This window comes from Kogia breviceps, chromosome 2 (genome assembly GCF_026419965.1).
Source record: "Kogia breviceps isolate mKogBre1 chromosome 2, mKogBre1 haplotype 1, whole genome shotgun sequence".
Lineage (NCBI taxonomy): Eukaryota > Metazoa > Chordata > Mammalia > Artiodactyla > Physeteridae > Kogia > Kogia breviceps.
This window is the reverse complement of record NC_081311.1, coordinates 143,491,488-143,506,307: the sequence shown is the minus strand read 5'-3', so window position 1 is coordinate 143,506,307 and position 14,820 is coordinate 143,491,488. Positions and strand designations below refer to the sequence as shown.

Genomic DNA, 14,820 nt, shown 5'->3' with positions numbered 1-14,820 from the left:
TGGGCAGGAGAAGAATAACGTAATGCCAAGTTCACTAGAGCAATTTTCTATTTGGGGACCAGCATACTGTGATACCAAGCAAATGATGCCTTTCTTGTTTCTTCAGCCTGGTGCTGCCACTTCTGTGCCGAGAAATGGTGGAACTCTTGGACAAGGGCAACAGTGTAGTGAACCATACAAGTGTATCGAATTATGCATTTTTGTATGGTGTCTTTCCTGTAGCACCAGGAGTGGCTATCTTTGCAACACAGTTCAACATGGAAGTAGAGATTGTATGTATATATTACTTTCTAAGTTTGATTGTTTGGTTAGTAGAAAAATGAATTTTTAAAACACAGAAATCTACATTCTTTTATGAGAATTTGATATCTGTAAATTGCCTCATTATAAATAAAGAGACATTATGTAATATCATGTAACAAGTGAGTTATTTAATCTGGGATCTTTATTCAGCCATGACTTTTTTCATTAGTCTTTTTTAGTTTCAAGTATTTTAATGCTGTAATTTTATTTAAGCCTAAAGGTTATTTACAGAAGGGTAACTTTCGAAATTTGAGGGGAAAAAATCTGTTTTATTCATTGATAATCCAACCACCAGCTGCAAAATACCACATAATCAACTGCAATAAATAGCTAAATCAGTTAACATCAGTGTCTAAGCATACTATACATGTTATCTACAGCATTAGAGCAGATGTTTTTGAAATATAACATGAAGGAACTAAATTGTTGACCAAAGGTTAGTTCCATTATTTAATCGGTAGAATGTTTGCATGGTAATTTTTCTCTTTTTGAAATTGCTTTTATTGCCCTACATTTTATGAAATAGTATGGAAGGAAACTGGTCATCAGTTTAAGTAGATCATTAATATGGCTTACTTTCTAGAATCTAGGAGATAAACATCAGATGTGGGATTTCTAGCATTGTTATATGCAAATATAAATTGAGCATAGACTGGAAGAGAAGCCAAGGGAACTTAACTGTGTTTCCTTTTAAGAACTCTAAGAAAAGGGGAATATAATATTAGATAACATGCTGGATTCTGTGATGTCTCTTTACTGACTCCTGCTTTTATTTTAGAATGCCTTAGTGCGCCGTGGCTAAAGTTTACAGGAATTGTTTAAGTGAGTCTGTGACTCTTCCTCAATTTGACTTCATTTTTTGCAGATAACCTCAGGGATGGTAATAAGCACATTTGTGTCTGCGCCAATCATGTACGTCTCTGCCTGGTTACTGACTTTTCCTACCATGGACCCGAAGCCATTGGCATATGCCATCCAGAATGTTAGTTTTGATATAAGTATTATCAGTCTGGTCTCCTTGGTAAGTATGTTTCAGTGTAAAAATGAATGAGAATCACAGAATGAATTTGAGAATAGCTTGGTAACAGAAAGTTAGGGAGTAAAAATATAATTTCTTATGCAACACAGAAAGCTAAAGCCTACCCATAAAATATAGTATCAGCCTTCTGAGTTTTTTCTTTCCAGTTGGGAGTTAAGAGTGGTATAACAGACAAGGCATGAGATTTAGTCAGGCCTGGATTTGACTCCTGGCCCTATGACAAACTAGCTGTTATTTCTCTGTGGAGTTACCTAAGCCTCTCTAAGCTTCAATTTTCTCAACTATAAAATACAGATAATAATTTTACCTATTTCCATGGTTTGTTTTAAGGATTACATGAGACAATATATGTAAAAGGCATTCTGAAAATGGTGAATTTCTATATAAATACTAGCTATTGTAGAATCATGTTGTTGGAAGGGATCTTTGGGATTAAGACCAAACACCCATTTAATGTTAAGGAAACTTTTGGATATATCTAGCTCAAATTAAATACTTATACACTTGGCAACTAGAGTATCTTGTAGATTGAGTTGCCTGTTGAATTCAAACAGTATTCTGGCTGAAAATAAAAAGACAACTTTTGCTGTTAAAGGAAAGGACATAAGGGTGAATATGTATACTGGCAACAAATAAATGTGTGATTAATGTAATTTTTAAGAAATTTTGCTTCTGTTACATTTTCTTAAAAATGATGCCCATTGATAAGAGGGCAGTTTCGTAGGGGGAGAGACAATATAAATTTTGATTGACAATGAGGTGAGAAGAAAGAAGGAAATCAAACCAGCATACGTAGCTGACTACTGTGTATCCTTTTAAATATAAAGAATGCAGGAAAATTAATCTTAAAGTGGATGACGTGTTGTTTGAAGTAAGACAGCCTGGAATTTAGATACCTCATGAGCCAATGTGGTGGAATCAAAAAGGGAAAATTCAAGATAGTGCAGTATAACTGCATCTCCCACTAAAGCTCCTTTTCTGAAGAGTTGGCTGTGAGCCTGTGTCCCACCCCAGCCACCAAAGGTAGGGATAGTTGGAATGTGGCCCTCCCTGTTCAAGGAATAGTTCTTAAAGACTCTTGTCATTTTTGGAGTTAATTTACCGTAGGATCTCTCCATGCTTTCTATTTTACTTTGGATATTAGTTTACCTTAATGCACTTTTGGGAGCTACACAAGTTAAAGTAAGTAAAATATTGCAATTCCTTTTTGAACCAGGATAAGAGAATTCTTTAAAGAGGCTAATAAGTAATTAGTAAAGTAATTATAAAAGTTAGTAATTAATAAGTGATTATAAAGTTTAAGAAACCTGAGTAACTTTTGAACCTCTTTGTTTAAGATCTGGTCTTTGGCTATTCTTCTTTTGAGCAAGAAGTATAAACAGCTTCCTCATATGCTTACAACTAATTTACTCATCGCTCAGGTTAGTAAACCTACAGATAATTAAAGCTGTGTTTTTCTCATTGATTATATTACTATAGAGGAAAAAAATCACTTTCTGGGGTTTTTACAGGTATAAAGTCAAAAGTATTTTTTTACCAAATACAATCAATTACAATTTGACTACAACTAATTTATGCCTAATTTATTAAATACTGCAGTGTGTCTTGAACTATACAAAGTTGAGGCTAATACAGTTGGCCCTCCATATCCATGGGTTCCATATCCTCAGATTCAACCAAACATGGATCGAAAGTATTCAGAAAAAAAATTCCAGAAAGTTCCAAAAAGCAAAACTTGAACTTGCCATATGCTGATAGCTATTTACATAGCATTAACAGTGTATTTGGTATTATAAGTAATCTGGAGATGATTTAAAGTATACAGGAATATATGTATAGGTTAGAAGCAAATACTACAGAATTTTATATAAGGAACTTGAGCATCCTTGGATTTTGGTATCTGTTGGGCGGGCGAGGAGGCATCCTAGAACCAATCCTCCATGGATACAAAAAGACAACTGTAATGACATTTAGTGATAATTTTGCATTTTTTAATAGAAAGAATTGAATCATTACAAATTAAACTCTTTCATAATCTTACTTTTCTAGTTAAATCTTTGCATGTCTCAAATCATAAAGGAAAGGAGTTTACATTTTCTATGTAAACCTTTTCTAAATATAAGGTTAACATTTAGAATGTTGTCATTATCTATTTCAATTAAATAGAAAGGCTTGTTAAAGGCTCTGTATAAAAAGTTTTTTAATCATAAAACTCAAAGTATTAGTATAACTAGAATGCGGTAGTTAATTACTCAGTAATAATTTTAAATGAATAATTATAGTTGCTGTGAATAAAACACATGAGTATGAGTCATATGAGTATGACTGACTGTTTTTTTATAATTTTTTCTTCAGTCTATTGTCTGCGCTGGAATGATGATATGGAATTTTGTCAAAGAAAAAAATTTTGTTGTACAAATTCTGGTGTTTGTTTTATTGTACAGCTCCCTCTACAGCACTTACCTGTGGACAGGTAAGTTGGATCGTGAAGAGAAATTTAGGTCCCCCTCTCCTCCATCACTTGAGGCCCCAGTTTCTAGTGATCTAGTTGAAGTCTAGTAGTACAGGATTAGGGCATTCACTTGGGCAGTTACACCCACTAACATAGGCAGTCTGCAAAGCTGAGCTCTCTACCCTAGTCACTCTGTTTCTGCCTGGGCTCAGGTAGTTTCCAGTCACATGTCCTTTTTCTTCAGGGTCTTGGGTTCTAGGCCACAGTCAGCACAGCTCCCCTCTGGAGCCATCAAGGGGGAAAGGCACTAGAAGCAGGTAGGGAAAGGAAAGGATGGGCAGAGAGGGATGAGGTATGTGAGGTGTGTCGCAGAGCTCACTATTAGAATCCAACTGAACTGAATGAAAAATTCTGGCTCTGCCTTAAGCAAATGACTTAACTTTTGCGGTCTCAGTTTCCTTATCTGTAAGCCTGGATTATCACACCTTACAGAGTTATTTTGAGAATTAAATGAAATATGGATGTTTATGCCTGGTACATGGTAGGCACTCAACAAATGTGACTATATTATTAAATAGAGGGAAGAGCAGTAATATGAGAATGAGAAAAACAAGTGAACAAAAGGGTATGGAAAGAGAAGAATACCCAGTAAGAAAAACTATTTTTCATTTCAACTGGCCCCATAAAGGATATTCAAAATGTTTTAGCACATTGCTCTTTTGAAGTATAACATTTATTTGGGTGTGTACATTCTGGTATGTTTGTGAAACATTCAGTCTGGCTGACTTGTATTCATACCACAAATGCAAACCTATAAAATGGCACATAAAAGGAAACTGTAGAATGGTAGCACTGGTTATAGACCCTGTTAGGAGGCAGGTGTTGGGAAGTGGCTGGGGGCGGGGCAGGGGGACAGGCCTTTGATTTCATGCCTTCAGGATCAAAGCAGGACGCATCTCAGTCAACAGCCTTTTGAAGTGAAGCAACAATGTGGCGAGGAATTACAAAATGAATTCAGTGCAAACAGGAGAAGGTTTGTGCTTTTTAAAGGCAAGTACACCTTGCCTGGCGTAAGAGTTTTCACGAGCTGTCTAGTTAAAAGAGCCTGAATACTTTATTTCCAAATACAGATGAACCAACTTGATCTCTAATACTTAGGTTTATTAAGGTTAAATTTATAATGAGAATAAGAGGGCAGTATATAGATCAATCTGTCAAAAAGCCCCAAGTTTCTCTGATATCCTCTTCAAGCATGCATACCAAAATCTCTCCAAAGAAGCTGTTCTGAATTCCTTGACCTCGATGAAGAATAACCTTGAGATTATTGTGATATAATAGAATTTTAGTCCTAAAAGGTCATTTTAAATCATCCTGTTCAGCCATTTTCAATTTTACTCATTTTTAAACCATCCTCATGAATTTTGCCCTATCTGCATACCACTTGTCCTTTCTTTCCACCTTAAAATTAACTCACTTTTTTTACTTTAATAAATTTAGCCTTATCTCAGTAAAATCCCAGGTTTCATGTGTTAGTTAAAAAATTTTCAAGCACATGTTAAAATAAACACACAATTAGTCGAAAAATATTCCCCCTGTGCCACCTACAGTCACCACACTTTCGGAAACACTGGTCTAGTTTAAATCTTTCATTTTGCAAATGGAGGAAAAAGGCCCAAAGAGTTTAACTGATTCAGGCAAGAACTCTCACAGCTTCATCAGTGAGACATCCAGGCCTAGACTAAGCCTGTTCTTCATATGTCAATATTTTTACAAGGCAGGAATGAAATGATAAACATTGGAATTTTAAAGAATGCCCTCACTATTGTAACACAGTTGGCACTCTTTTGTGATTGGTTACTTGCTTCCCTGGTACTTTAAAAACCTGAAACAATAGAGTGTGCAAATGCATTGGGAGGAGCATTGGTATTACAGTATCTCTTGAACTTGAGTACTGTGTGGGTCCTCTATAAAGAAAAACAATTCTCAAGGATCTCAGTGTTGATTTGTATTATTTCGAGCACAGTGTTACTTAATTTGTATAATCTTAAATCTATGTATGAATTCCTTATATACGGCTAATATACAATTTTAAAACCAAAGCAAATTCACAGATTAGATTTAAACAAAACTACAAGCTCAGTAACTCTAATTAGCAACATTAATTGACATGACAAAGGATCTTATTTTGCTAATCTGAATCACAGCTTGAAATGTAAAATGCAACTCATTTCTCTGGGTAGGGTTTTTTTGGTTTGGCCTGGCTTTACTTTGATGTGTGGGTTTATGACCTGGTTATCTCACTGCTTTTCTCATCTTCAGACTACCACAGAATGTTCATTTGGACTATGTGTTGTGATATTATTTGGCCTTGGCTCAAACTTCAGATAAAACCAGGTGTAAGCCCTGAAATAACGAGACTGTACTTTGGTTGTAAGATGGTCATCCAGATAACTATCATTGCAAATAAACCAAAAAGACTTAACATTTCTCACAGAAATTTCCAGATCCCTATGGGTCTACAGATCTGAGTTTTAGAAACACTGACAGAGTTGAAGGACTTACCCTTCTGGCAGAAGGCTGGGTTTCTAGTCTTGCTCTGCCCTCTACTGGCTGTGTGGCTTGGGCAAACCCTTGTTTACATATCTATAAAATGAAGGCATTAATTTATAACAGTGGTCCCTTCCAACCCTCAAGTTCTAAGCTTCTATAGCTATGTAGAATTTATTAAATAAGATGTTACATCTATAAATGATTGGGTATAAGATGTAAGGAAAGCTCTTGAAATATTTGTTTTAAAACATTTGTTTAAATGTTTAAAGCATTTGTTTTTATATTAACTTTATATTATATTCGTATTAAGGTCCAACATTCAGACTTGGTGAATTTTCCCAAAACAAAACCTGTATAAGAATTGTCTGTACTTTCTTAGCACCAGCAAAGTGGGGGTGTTTTTATTTTTAGAATTGTTCTGTATCCAGTTAAAATTTTTTTTTCCAAATGTACTTCGATTCCAAAAACATCTGTCAAAAGAACAAAATGATTTGGGCTTTTTGAAAAAAAATCCTCAAGTATAAAACAAGAAGATTTCAGTAAAGAAGCAATGTAGGAGGGAAAACATGAATGATTCTGAATCAAGAAAACTTGCTTCAAAATATTGGGAAAAGCATTTATTTAGAAGGAGTGCATTCTAGGGCAAGAACTACAGAGTGCTATTGAAATAAGCTTGGTTAAAGTTCCATGAAGTCTGATCAACATCAAGAGTAATCACCTGTCTTTCAATCTCTATTTTTTATTCTTAGGCCTTCTAGCAATTTCTTTGCTTCTTCTGAAAAAGAGAGAAAGGGTACAAATTCCTGTTGGAATCATCATAATATCTGGCTGGGGGTAAGTTGGTAGTTTTCTGTTTGCTTACATGTTCCCACATACACAGTTACTATTCATCCTCTCTTTTACTCTCCCTCTTTTTTTTTCCTCTCCCTCTAAACTCTTGTTATTACAGGATTCCTGCTCTCCTTGTTGGTGTTCTTTTGATAACTGGAAAACATAATGGAGACAGCATTGACTCAGCCTTCTTTTATGGAAAAGAGCAGGTGAGAAGAGTTTATTGACAGTTCTGTTCTTGAGAATGTCTCTTTTTAGCTTCTTAATGTGTTTTGCTATACTTAAATTAAAATTAATTTTGAAAGTCTATTCCAGTTTATTGCCTATCACACTGGTGATCCTATGTCACTTTGTTAACTCACACCTCAAAATGCAGTAAAGATTTTACATGTCTATAGAAAGGAAAATGAAATTGAAAGAAAAAATTTCACATGTTTAAGTCTGTTTGTAGCTGAGGATTTCCAAATATTTGAAACTTACTGAGTCTTCTTAAGCATACTTATGAATTATGTTTCCTTTATTGGAGGAAAGGGTGATTAATTTAAAGCCATTTAATAAGTTAGCAGTAATAATAAAAGCCAAGTTCTTGACTTTCAATTGTATCATACATATAAATTTCAGAACAAAAAGTATTTGGGGAAAAAGTGTGCTTGAAAAGCTATTGACTAGGAGGCTTCTGGGACCTGCTGAATCAGAATTTCCCAAGGATCTGTGTGGTTTTTTTTTTTTTTTTTTAATTGAAGTGTAGTTTGATCTACAATATTACATTAGTTTCAAGTGTATAACATAGTGGTTCAATATTTTTATAGCTTATACTCCATTTAAAGTTAATACTAAATAATGGCTCTATTTCCCTGTGCTGTACAATATACCCTTGTTGCTTATCTATTTATATGCAGTAGTTTATATCTCTTAATTCCATATCCCTACCTGCCCCTCCCAAAGATGTGTTTTTTAAGAACTTCCTAAAATGATTTTGATTTCTTACTCTTTTTTTCTGTTTTGTAATTTTGAATTTTATTGGATTGTTGTGAGAATAAATAAGATTATACATATAAATGACTTAGACTAGTGCTGGCATATAGTTAGTACTCAATAAGTATTAGCTATAATTACTTATTTTTAGTATTATCACCATAACAAAGTTTCTAGTTGAAATACACTTGAAATGTGTACTAAAGCAAGCAAAATCTTTGAAGTAAAGAAAAGGTCTATAAGTAATCATTTAGATTACTTGTAGAGGAAACCAAGGACATGATGCATAGTGAAAGAAGCATCTAGAAATCTCATTTGATTACAAGCAAACCCTAATTTCTCTTCAGGTAACTTACATTCCTTCCATAGTCTTCCTCTTTTTTAAGAACTACTATTGTAGAGCATTTATAGCCATGGAGATAACGCATTTTCAACCAAAAAAGTGCCCTTAACCTCGTCTACTAAGATTTCAAGCTGGGATTGTGAAAAGTGGCCTAACGTCTCTTTGCAACGTTGACAGATGATCATCACGGCAGTCACCCTGTTCTGCAGCATTGTGATAGCCAGCATATCACTCATGTGTATGTACCGCACCTCCCAAGCAGGACGCTATGAAGGTTTCGACCGGTCTCAAGACCACAAAGCAGAAGAGCCTGGAAGCACTGCTTTCGAGGACAATCCAGTGCCGATAAATGAACCTGAACCTTTTACAAGTTCTATCCCCAAAACAAGTATGATCCTTAATTATAAGGAAACTCTTACATGCCTGTATAGCCTGTATCCTAAATGTTTTGTTTAAGGAAACTTCCTTGAACTATCTTGAATATCACAGGTATTTATGAAATGAGGAATTTGACTCATAGTCAATAATAGAAAGAGCTTGCAAGTTCATTTATTAGATTCTTGTTTATAAATCTTTTGTGAGGATAATCTTTTGTTAAGTCCTAAGACTTCCTTGGTCCTGAGAGTTTAGAGAAGAGTAACAACTGAAGGAAGGCCCTTTCTAGGAAACTAAGCACCTATGTTTGTTAATTTAACAACATTGTATCAGGTAAGCACCATCAATAAAATGAACTAAAGAGGCTTGATTGAAGCAGGGTTAATGGTGAAAGTTGGGAGTTGGCAAACTACAGTCACCATCTGTTTCTGTATGTTTCAAGAGCTAAGAATAGCTTGTACATTTTTAAAGAGTTGAAGAAAAAATTTTAAAAGACAAATATTTTATGACACTTGAAAGTTATATGAAATTTAAATTTCAGTGTCCATCACATGTTACTGGAACATAGCCATGCTCATTTATTTATATATTGCCTATGGATGCTTTCACGCTATATTGGTAGAGTTGAGTCGTTCAACAGAGATTCAATGGACTGCAAAGCCTAAAATATTTATTATCTGGCCCTTTATAGAAAATGTTCGGCAATCCTTGGTATAAGTGAAAATATGTCCCTAACCAGTGACTTTGTTAATGTGTTAATGGTTATCGGGTTTGCTTCAATTCGTGAAGGGAACTCAGCAATAGAGTATGCATTTTGGAGTCATTGGTGCGTGTGGAGATTTCATAGACATAGACCACTGTGCTAGGAAGTGAAAATGATGGTACCTATTTTGTTTAGAGAGTGTGTGGAGTAGAGAGATGACTAATCTTAAAACTATTCATTGTAAATAGCAATAAGAAGAAAGAGCAAAAAGAAATCTCTTTTTAAAAAGAGATTTTAAAAAGCATTTTAGGGCTTCCCTGGTGGCGCAGTGGTTGAGAATCCGCCTGCAGATGCAGGGGACGCGGGTTCGTGCCCCGGTCCGGGAAGATCCCACATGCCGCGGAGCGGCTGGGCCCGTGAGCCGTGGCCGCTGAGCCTGTGCGTCCGGAGCCTGTGGTCCACAATGGGAGAGGCCACAACAGTGAGAGGCCCGCATACCGAAAAAAAAAAAAAAAAAAAAAAAAGCATTTTAACTAACTTAAAAGGAAGAAGGGGCTTCCCTGGTGGCGCAGTGGTTGAGAGTCCGCCTGCCGATGCAGGGGACGCGGGTTCGTGCCCTGGTCCGGGAGGATCCCATATGCTGCGGAGCTGCTGGGCCTGTGAGCCATGGCCGCTGGGCCTGAGCATCCGGAGCCTGCGCTCCACAACGGGAGAGGCCACAGCAGTGAGAGGCCCGCATACCGAAATAAAAATTAAAAAATAAAAAAATAAATAAATAAAATAAATAAAAAGGAAGAAGATCCTACGAATCTTACTGTCTTACATTGCCTTCCTTCCTCTCTCCTGTCCTTCATCCCAAACTGGAAGTAGATAGCACGGAGGTTAGAAACACGGATCTGGAGCCAGTCTGCCTGGGTTCAAATCTGACTCTACAATTTACTATTATTTGGTCTTAGGCAAGTTCTCTGTGCCTTGGTTTCCATATTTAATGCTGCTAATACCTACTACATAGGACTGTGGGGTCCCACTACATAGGACTGTAGTTTGCCAACTAGTGATTTACATTAACCCTGCTTCAGTCAGGCCTCCTTTAGTTCATTTTATTGGTGGTCCTCACTAATTTCTTTGTCAGATCCTTTGTGATTATATCATCAGAATTTCATTCTTTTGAGTCCTCTTGACTATTTTCCCTTTAAAAACAGAAGTTCAAGGATTATATGTATGCTTTCACTAAGGTTTTAAAAGCCACTTTTCTGAAGTCTCAAGTACTTTTCTGATCATGCCCAGCATCCTTCCCTTCCTCGCTTTCTTTGTGTACTCTCACATTTATCCTGTAAATCCATCTACTTTATGTTTTCAGACAGGGCGTAAAGACCACCACTCTCTACATCTTCTCCTGTGAGTGTTTTAGAACTGGCCACAAAAGGTCTGCGAACATGTGTGGGGAGTCCTAAACTAAGTGTCTTAAGCCCGGAGACTTCTCCTGCTACGTCTCTACTGTCCTTTAAAAATACCAAATAGGGCTTCCCTGGTGGCACAGTGGTTGAGAGTCCGCCTGCCGATGCAGGAGACACGGGTTCATGCCCTGGTCCGGGAGGATCCCACATGCCGCGGAGCGACTGGGCTCGTGAGCCATGGCCGCCAGGCCTGCGCGTCCGGAGCCTGTGCTCCGCAACGGGAGAGGCCACAACAGTGAGAGGCCCGCATACCGCAAAAAAAAAAAAAAACCAAATAAACAGTACCATAGGTGTTCTTTAAATCCTGTCATCGTCATCTCTAGCAGGAAAACTAGCTTGCACCTTTTGTATAAATAAATGGAGAGCCAGAAGACAGCTATGGCTTATCTCAATAGAAAACCTTCTGCAGTGTTTATGCTTCCCTCTCCTCTTATCTCACTGCTTTATAATTGCTTTTAAAATTTTCAGTATAACCCAGTAGAGTGTAAGTGCTGTGACTGACTTGCCCATCATTATAGCCTCAGCACCTAGCATGGTATCAGGCTTCCTATATATGTTTAATAATATTTGTTAAATGAATGGATAGATGGCATGGGTCGATAAGATGTGCCATGATTTTCTGAAGCTACCCTGAAAACTCCTGTGGCAAAGCACTTGTTTATTTGCCTATTCACCCATGTTCCTAGGAAAAAGGTTTTTAAACCTGTCTGGTTATTTTCCTTCTCTAAAGCCTGCTCTCTTCTGCTTTGCTAGTAGTATTAACACGTAACACATTAAATGTTCAGCCTGGCCTCCCCAAATCTTAGTAATCCAAAATAGTTCACTCCCTTCTGCCCCTTGCTACACATTTGTCAGAGACACATGATTTGCTTACGCTCTAAGTGTAGAATTATAATTGAAAGGAAAATTAACCTATTTTAATATGAGAGCAAAGGTTCAGTTAATAAAAGAGAAGGCCATATCATCTCTCTTATATATAGAATCTTAAAAAAAAAAAAAAAAAAAAAAAAAAACAAGCTCATAGATTCTGAAAACAAGATTTGTGGTTGCCAGAGGCAGGGAGTAGAGGGTAGGAGAAATGGATGAAGGGGGTCAAAGGGTAAAATAAAAAAGTAATAAATAAGTATGGTGTGTTACTGAGCAACATACAAACATACATACATAAATGAGAAGGCTAATGGGGCACTTACATATCCTTACATTTGAAGGGGAAAACTGCCATATGTGTGTGTTACCTATACATATGTCATTGGAATAGGCTGGCTATCTGTTTTCTTAACAATTTTATCTTAGTGAATTTAAGCCTTCAAATTTCTGAAGGTAAGAGGGCAGGGCCAGATGATTTCTGTATTTTCTTTTCGATTATTCTGTGGCATCGTTAGCTTAAATTTAGGAAGACATTTGTAATAGCTTATTATAGATTGTAGTTTATTGGGTTTTTTTTTTTTTTTGCGGTACGCGGACCTCTCACTGTTGTGGCCTCTCCCGTTGTGGAGCACAGGCTCCATACGCACAGGCTCAGCGGCCATGGCTCACGGGCCCAGCCACTCCACAGCATGTGGGATCTTCCCGGACCGGGGCACGAACCCGTGTCCCCTGCATCGGCAGGCGGACTCTCAACCACTGCACCACCAGGGAAGCCCTTAGATTGTAATTTTTATACTTTGAAATCTTGTTTTTGTTTTTAAGAACACTACTGAAAAATTAAAGCACATTATCAATGAAAGATTCAGCCTATGAATTATTCCTTTTTAATACATTAAGTTTTAATACAGTTTATCACTAAAGTTATTCTACTAAAATCCATGTCAAGGAGCACCGTGTCCATATATGTGAGAAATGTTTTAAAGGACACTGCATGCAGTTCTTTGACTATATAGAGGTAAAATTACAGCTCTATAGCAGATGTCTCAGTATGACTTCTGTAAACCAGTTTACCTATAAACCAGCAAGAGACTTTCAGCAGTATATATCTAAAAATTAAAAAAAGAATACAACTGCTTTTACTGCATCCTCTAAACTAGTAGGAAACGTGTTCTTGAAAGAAGTGAGTTTTGAGCTAAACTTAAGAGGAGGAGAGGGTTTGGATGAAATCTATGTCAAACTAGGCCGGGAGATTTCAAATAAACATAAAGTTTGTGGAGGACAACGAGAGAGTTGTCCTGAAAGAAGCGAAGGGCCTTTGTTGAATAGTGGGAGTGGTTGGATAGGGGGAGAGGGGCTGAGTCCTAGAGAGCTTTCAAATTCAGGCTAAGGAGTTTGAGTTAGCTGCAGTTAGCAATAGAGCATTAGTGCATGTTTTCAAGGAGAGATGAAATCAAAGCTGTATTTTAGGAAAGTGGTCAAATTCTTATTTCCCAAAGCACAGTGGAAACTAATAAAACAGCATGGATAAAAACATTTTCCTTAAAAAAAAATTAATTATGGGAATTCCCTGACGGTCCAAAAAAGATATCAGCTGGTGAACAAACAAACAAAAACATTTTCCTTGTCTCATACAAAGAAGAGACAATATGTAAAGGAGCTGATCCTTTGTCTGCCACTCTTTAAATGTTAGCTTCTGTATAAGCACATTTGAATACTTTTTGATAGATACCCATACAATGTGGCTGTATGGAAAATGTGTGTGTATGAATGAGTTTGGGTTTTTTTTTTTGTTTGGGGGGGTTTAGTTTGTTGTACTTGGCATCTCTTCATGTTGTCCGTTTCTGTTGTGGTTGGATGCTCCCCTCACATGTTATTTTGTCTATATAGGTTGCTGTTCTTGCTCCATGGGAAATGGTGAATTATGCTGCCCATCCACAGAACCAGTAGCAAACATAAGCACCAGTGGGTCTGTGACTCCCTTGTCTGAGGAAAGTAAGTGCTTCTGGCAGGGAGCTCAGCTCGATGCTCTGTGACAGCCTAGATGGGTGGGATGGGGTGGGTAGGAGGGAGGTCCAAGAGGGAGGGGACGTATATATACATATAGCTGATTCACTTCATTGTACAGCAGAGACTAATACATCATTGTAAAGCAACTATACTCCAATAAAAAAATAATAAATATATATATATAAAAAAGAAAGAAAAGTAAGTGCATCTGGGCTATGAGGATGGGCCTAAGGAACAAAAGATTCCTTATTCTTATGTCTTAAAAGAACTCTATATAGAATTTCTATAGAAGCTACTGTTTGAGAATATTCTCAAAGAAAGTACAGATAGTATAATAATTGTGCATAGATAGGGTACTGATTTTTAATTGGTGTGGAAATTTTCCAATAAATTTAACCCAAGTGATAATTCCAAGAAGTTTGCCATAAAGGCCATTATTTTTGGGGGGCTCTTGTTTTAGAAGCTGAGACTTTTTCCCCACTCCATTCCCCCAGGGCCAGGACTAATTAGAGTGCTTAATTACATTTTGAATCCATGTGCTTTAAAATATGCCCTTTCTTATAAAATAAGAAAAATCTTTACAAGTAATAACCTTTCGGCATATAGACTAAGAGACTAAATCACATTTATGGTCTGAATTTCAAATTATTTAAGACAACTGAATACATTTATGTGAAATTGCAATGTACCTTCACTTGATCATGCTTATTTTTAATCAGAGTAGAAAGGGAAACCCTGAAAAGTCCTCTTTATGATGGAGCATACGTCAACTGTTTTGCTGTCATTATGTTTTTATATAAGAAATGTTGTGAGGATTATAAGAAATGATGTGTGCAAATCACTTAGCACAGTGAGTGGTGTACAAACTAAATGCTTATTAAACATAGTAGCAGCAGCAGTAGTTGTTGTTATTATTCA

General features: G+C 36.7%; 1 protein-coding gene across 2 annotated transcripts in view; it reads left to right on the top strand.

Annotated features, from left to right (window-relative positions):
- The window catches only part of GPR155 (G protein-coupled receptor 155), a 43,674-nt gene that overhangs the window by 15,182 nt on the left and 13,672 nt on the right, over positions 1–14,820 (top strand). For both annotated transcript variants that reach the window (XM_059055508.2, XM_059055510.2), the window contains exons 4-11: positions 107–272; positions 1,169–1,324; positions 2,680–2,763; positions 3,698–3,815; positions 7,094–7,178; positions 7,294–7,384; positions 8,671–8,881; positions 13,783–13,887. In XM_059055508.2, the coding sequence (XP_058911491.1) occupies positions 107–272; positions 1,169–1,324; positions 2,680–2,763; positions 3,698–3,815; positions 7,094–7,178; positions 7,294–7,384; positions 8,671–8,881; positions 13,783–13,887 (1,016 nt within the window). The remainder of the gene's footprint in view (positions 1–106; positions 273–1,168; positions 1,325–2,679; positions 2,764–3,697; positions 3,816–7,093; positions 7,179–7,293; positions 7,385–8,670; positions 8,882–13,782; positions 13,888–14,820) is intronic.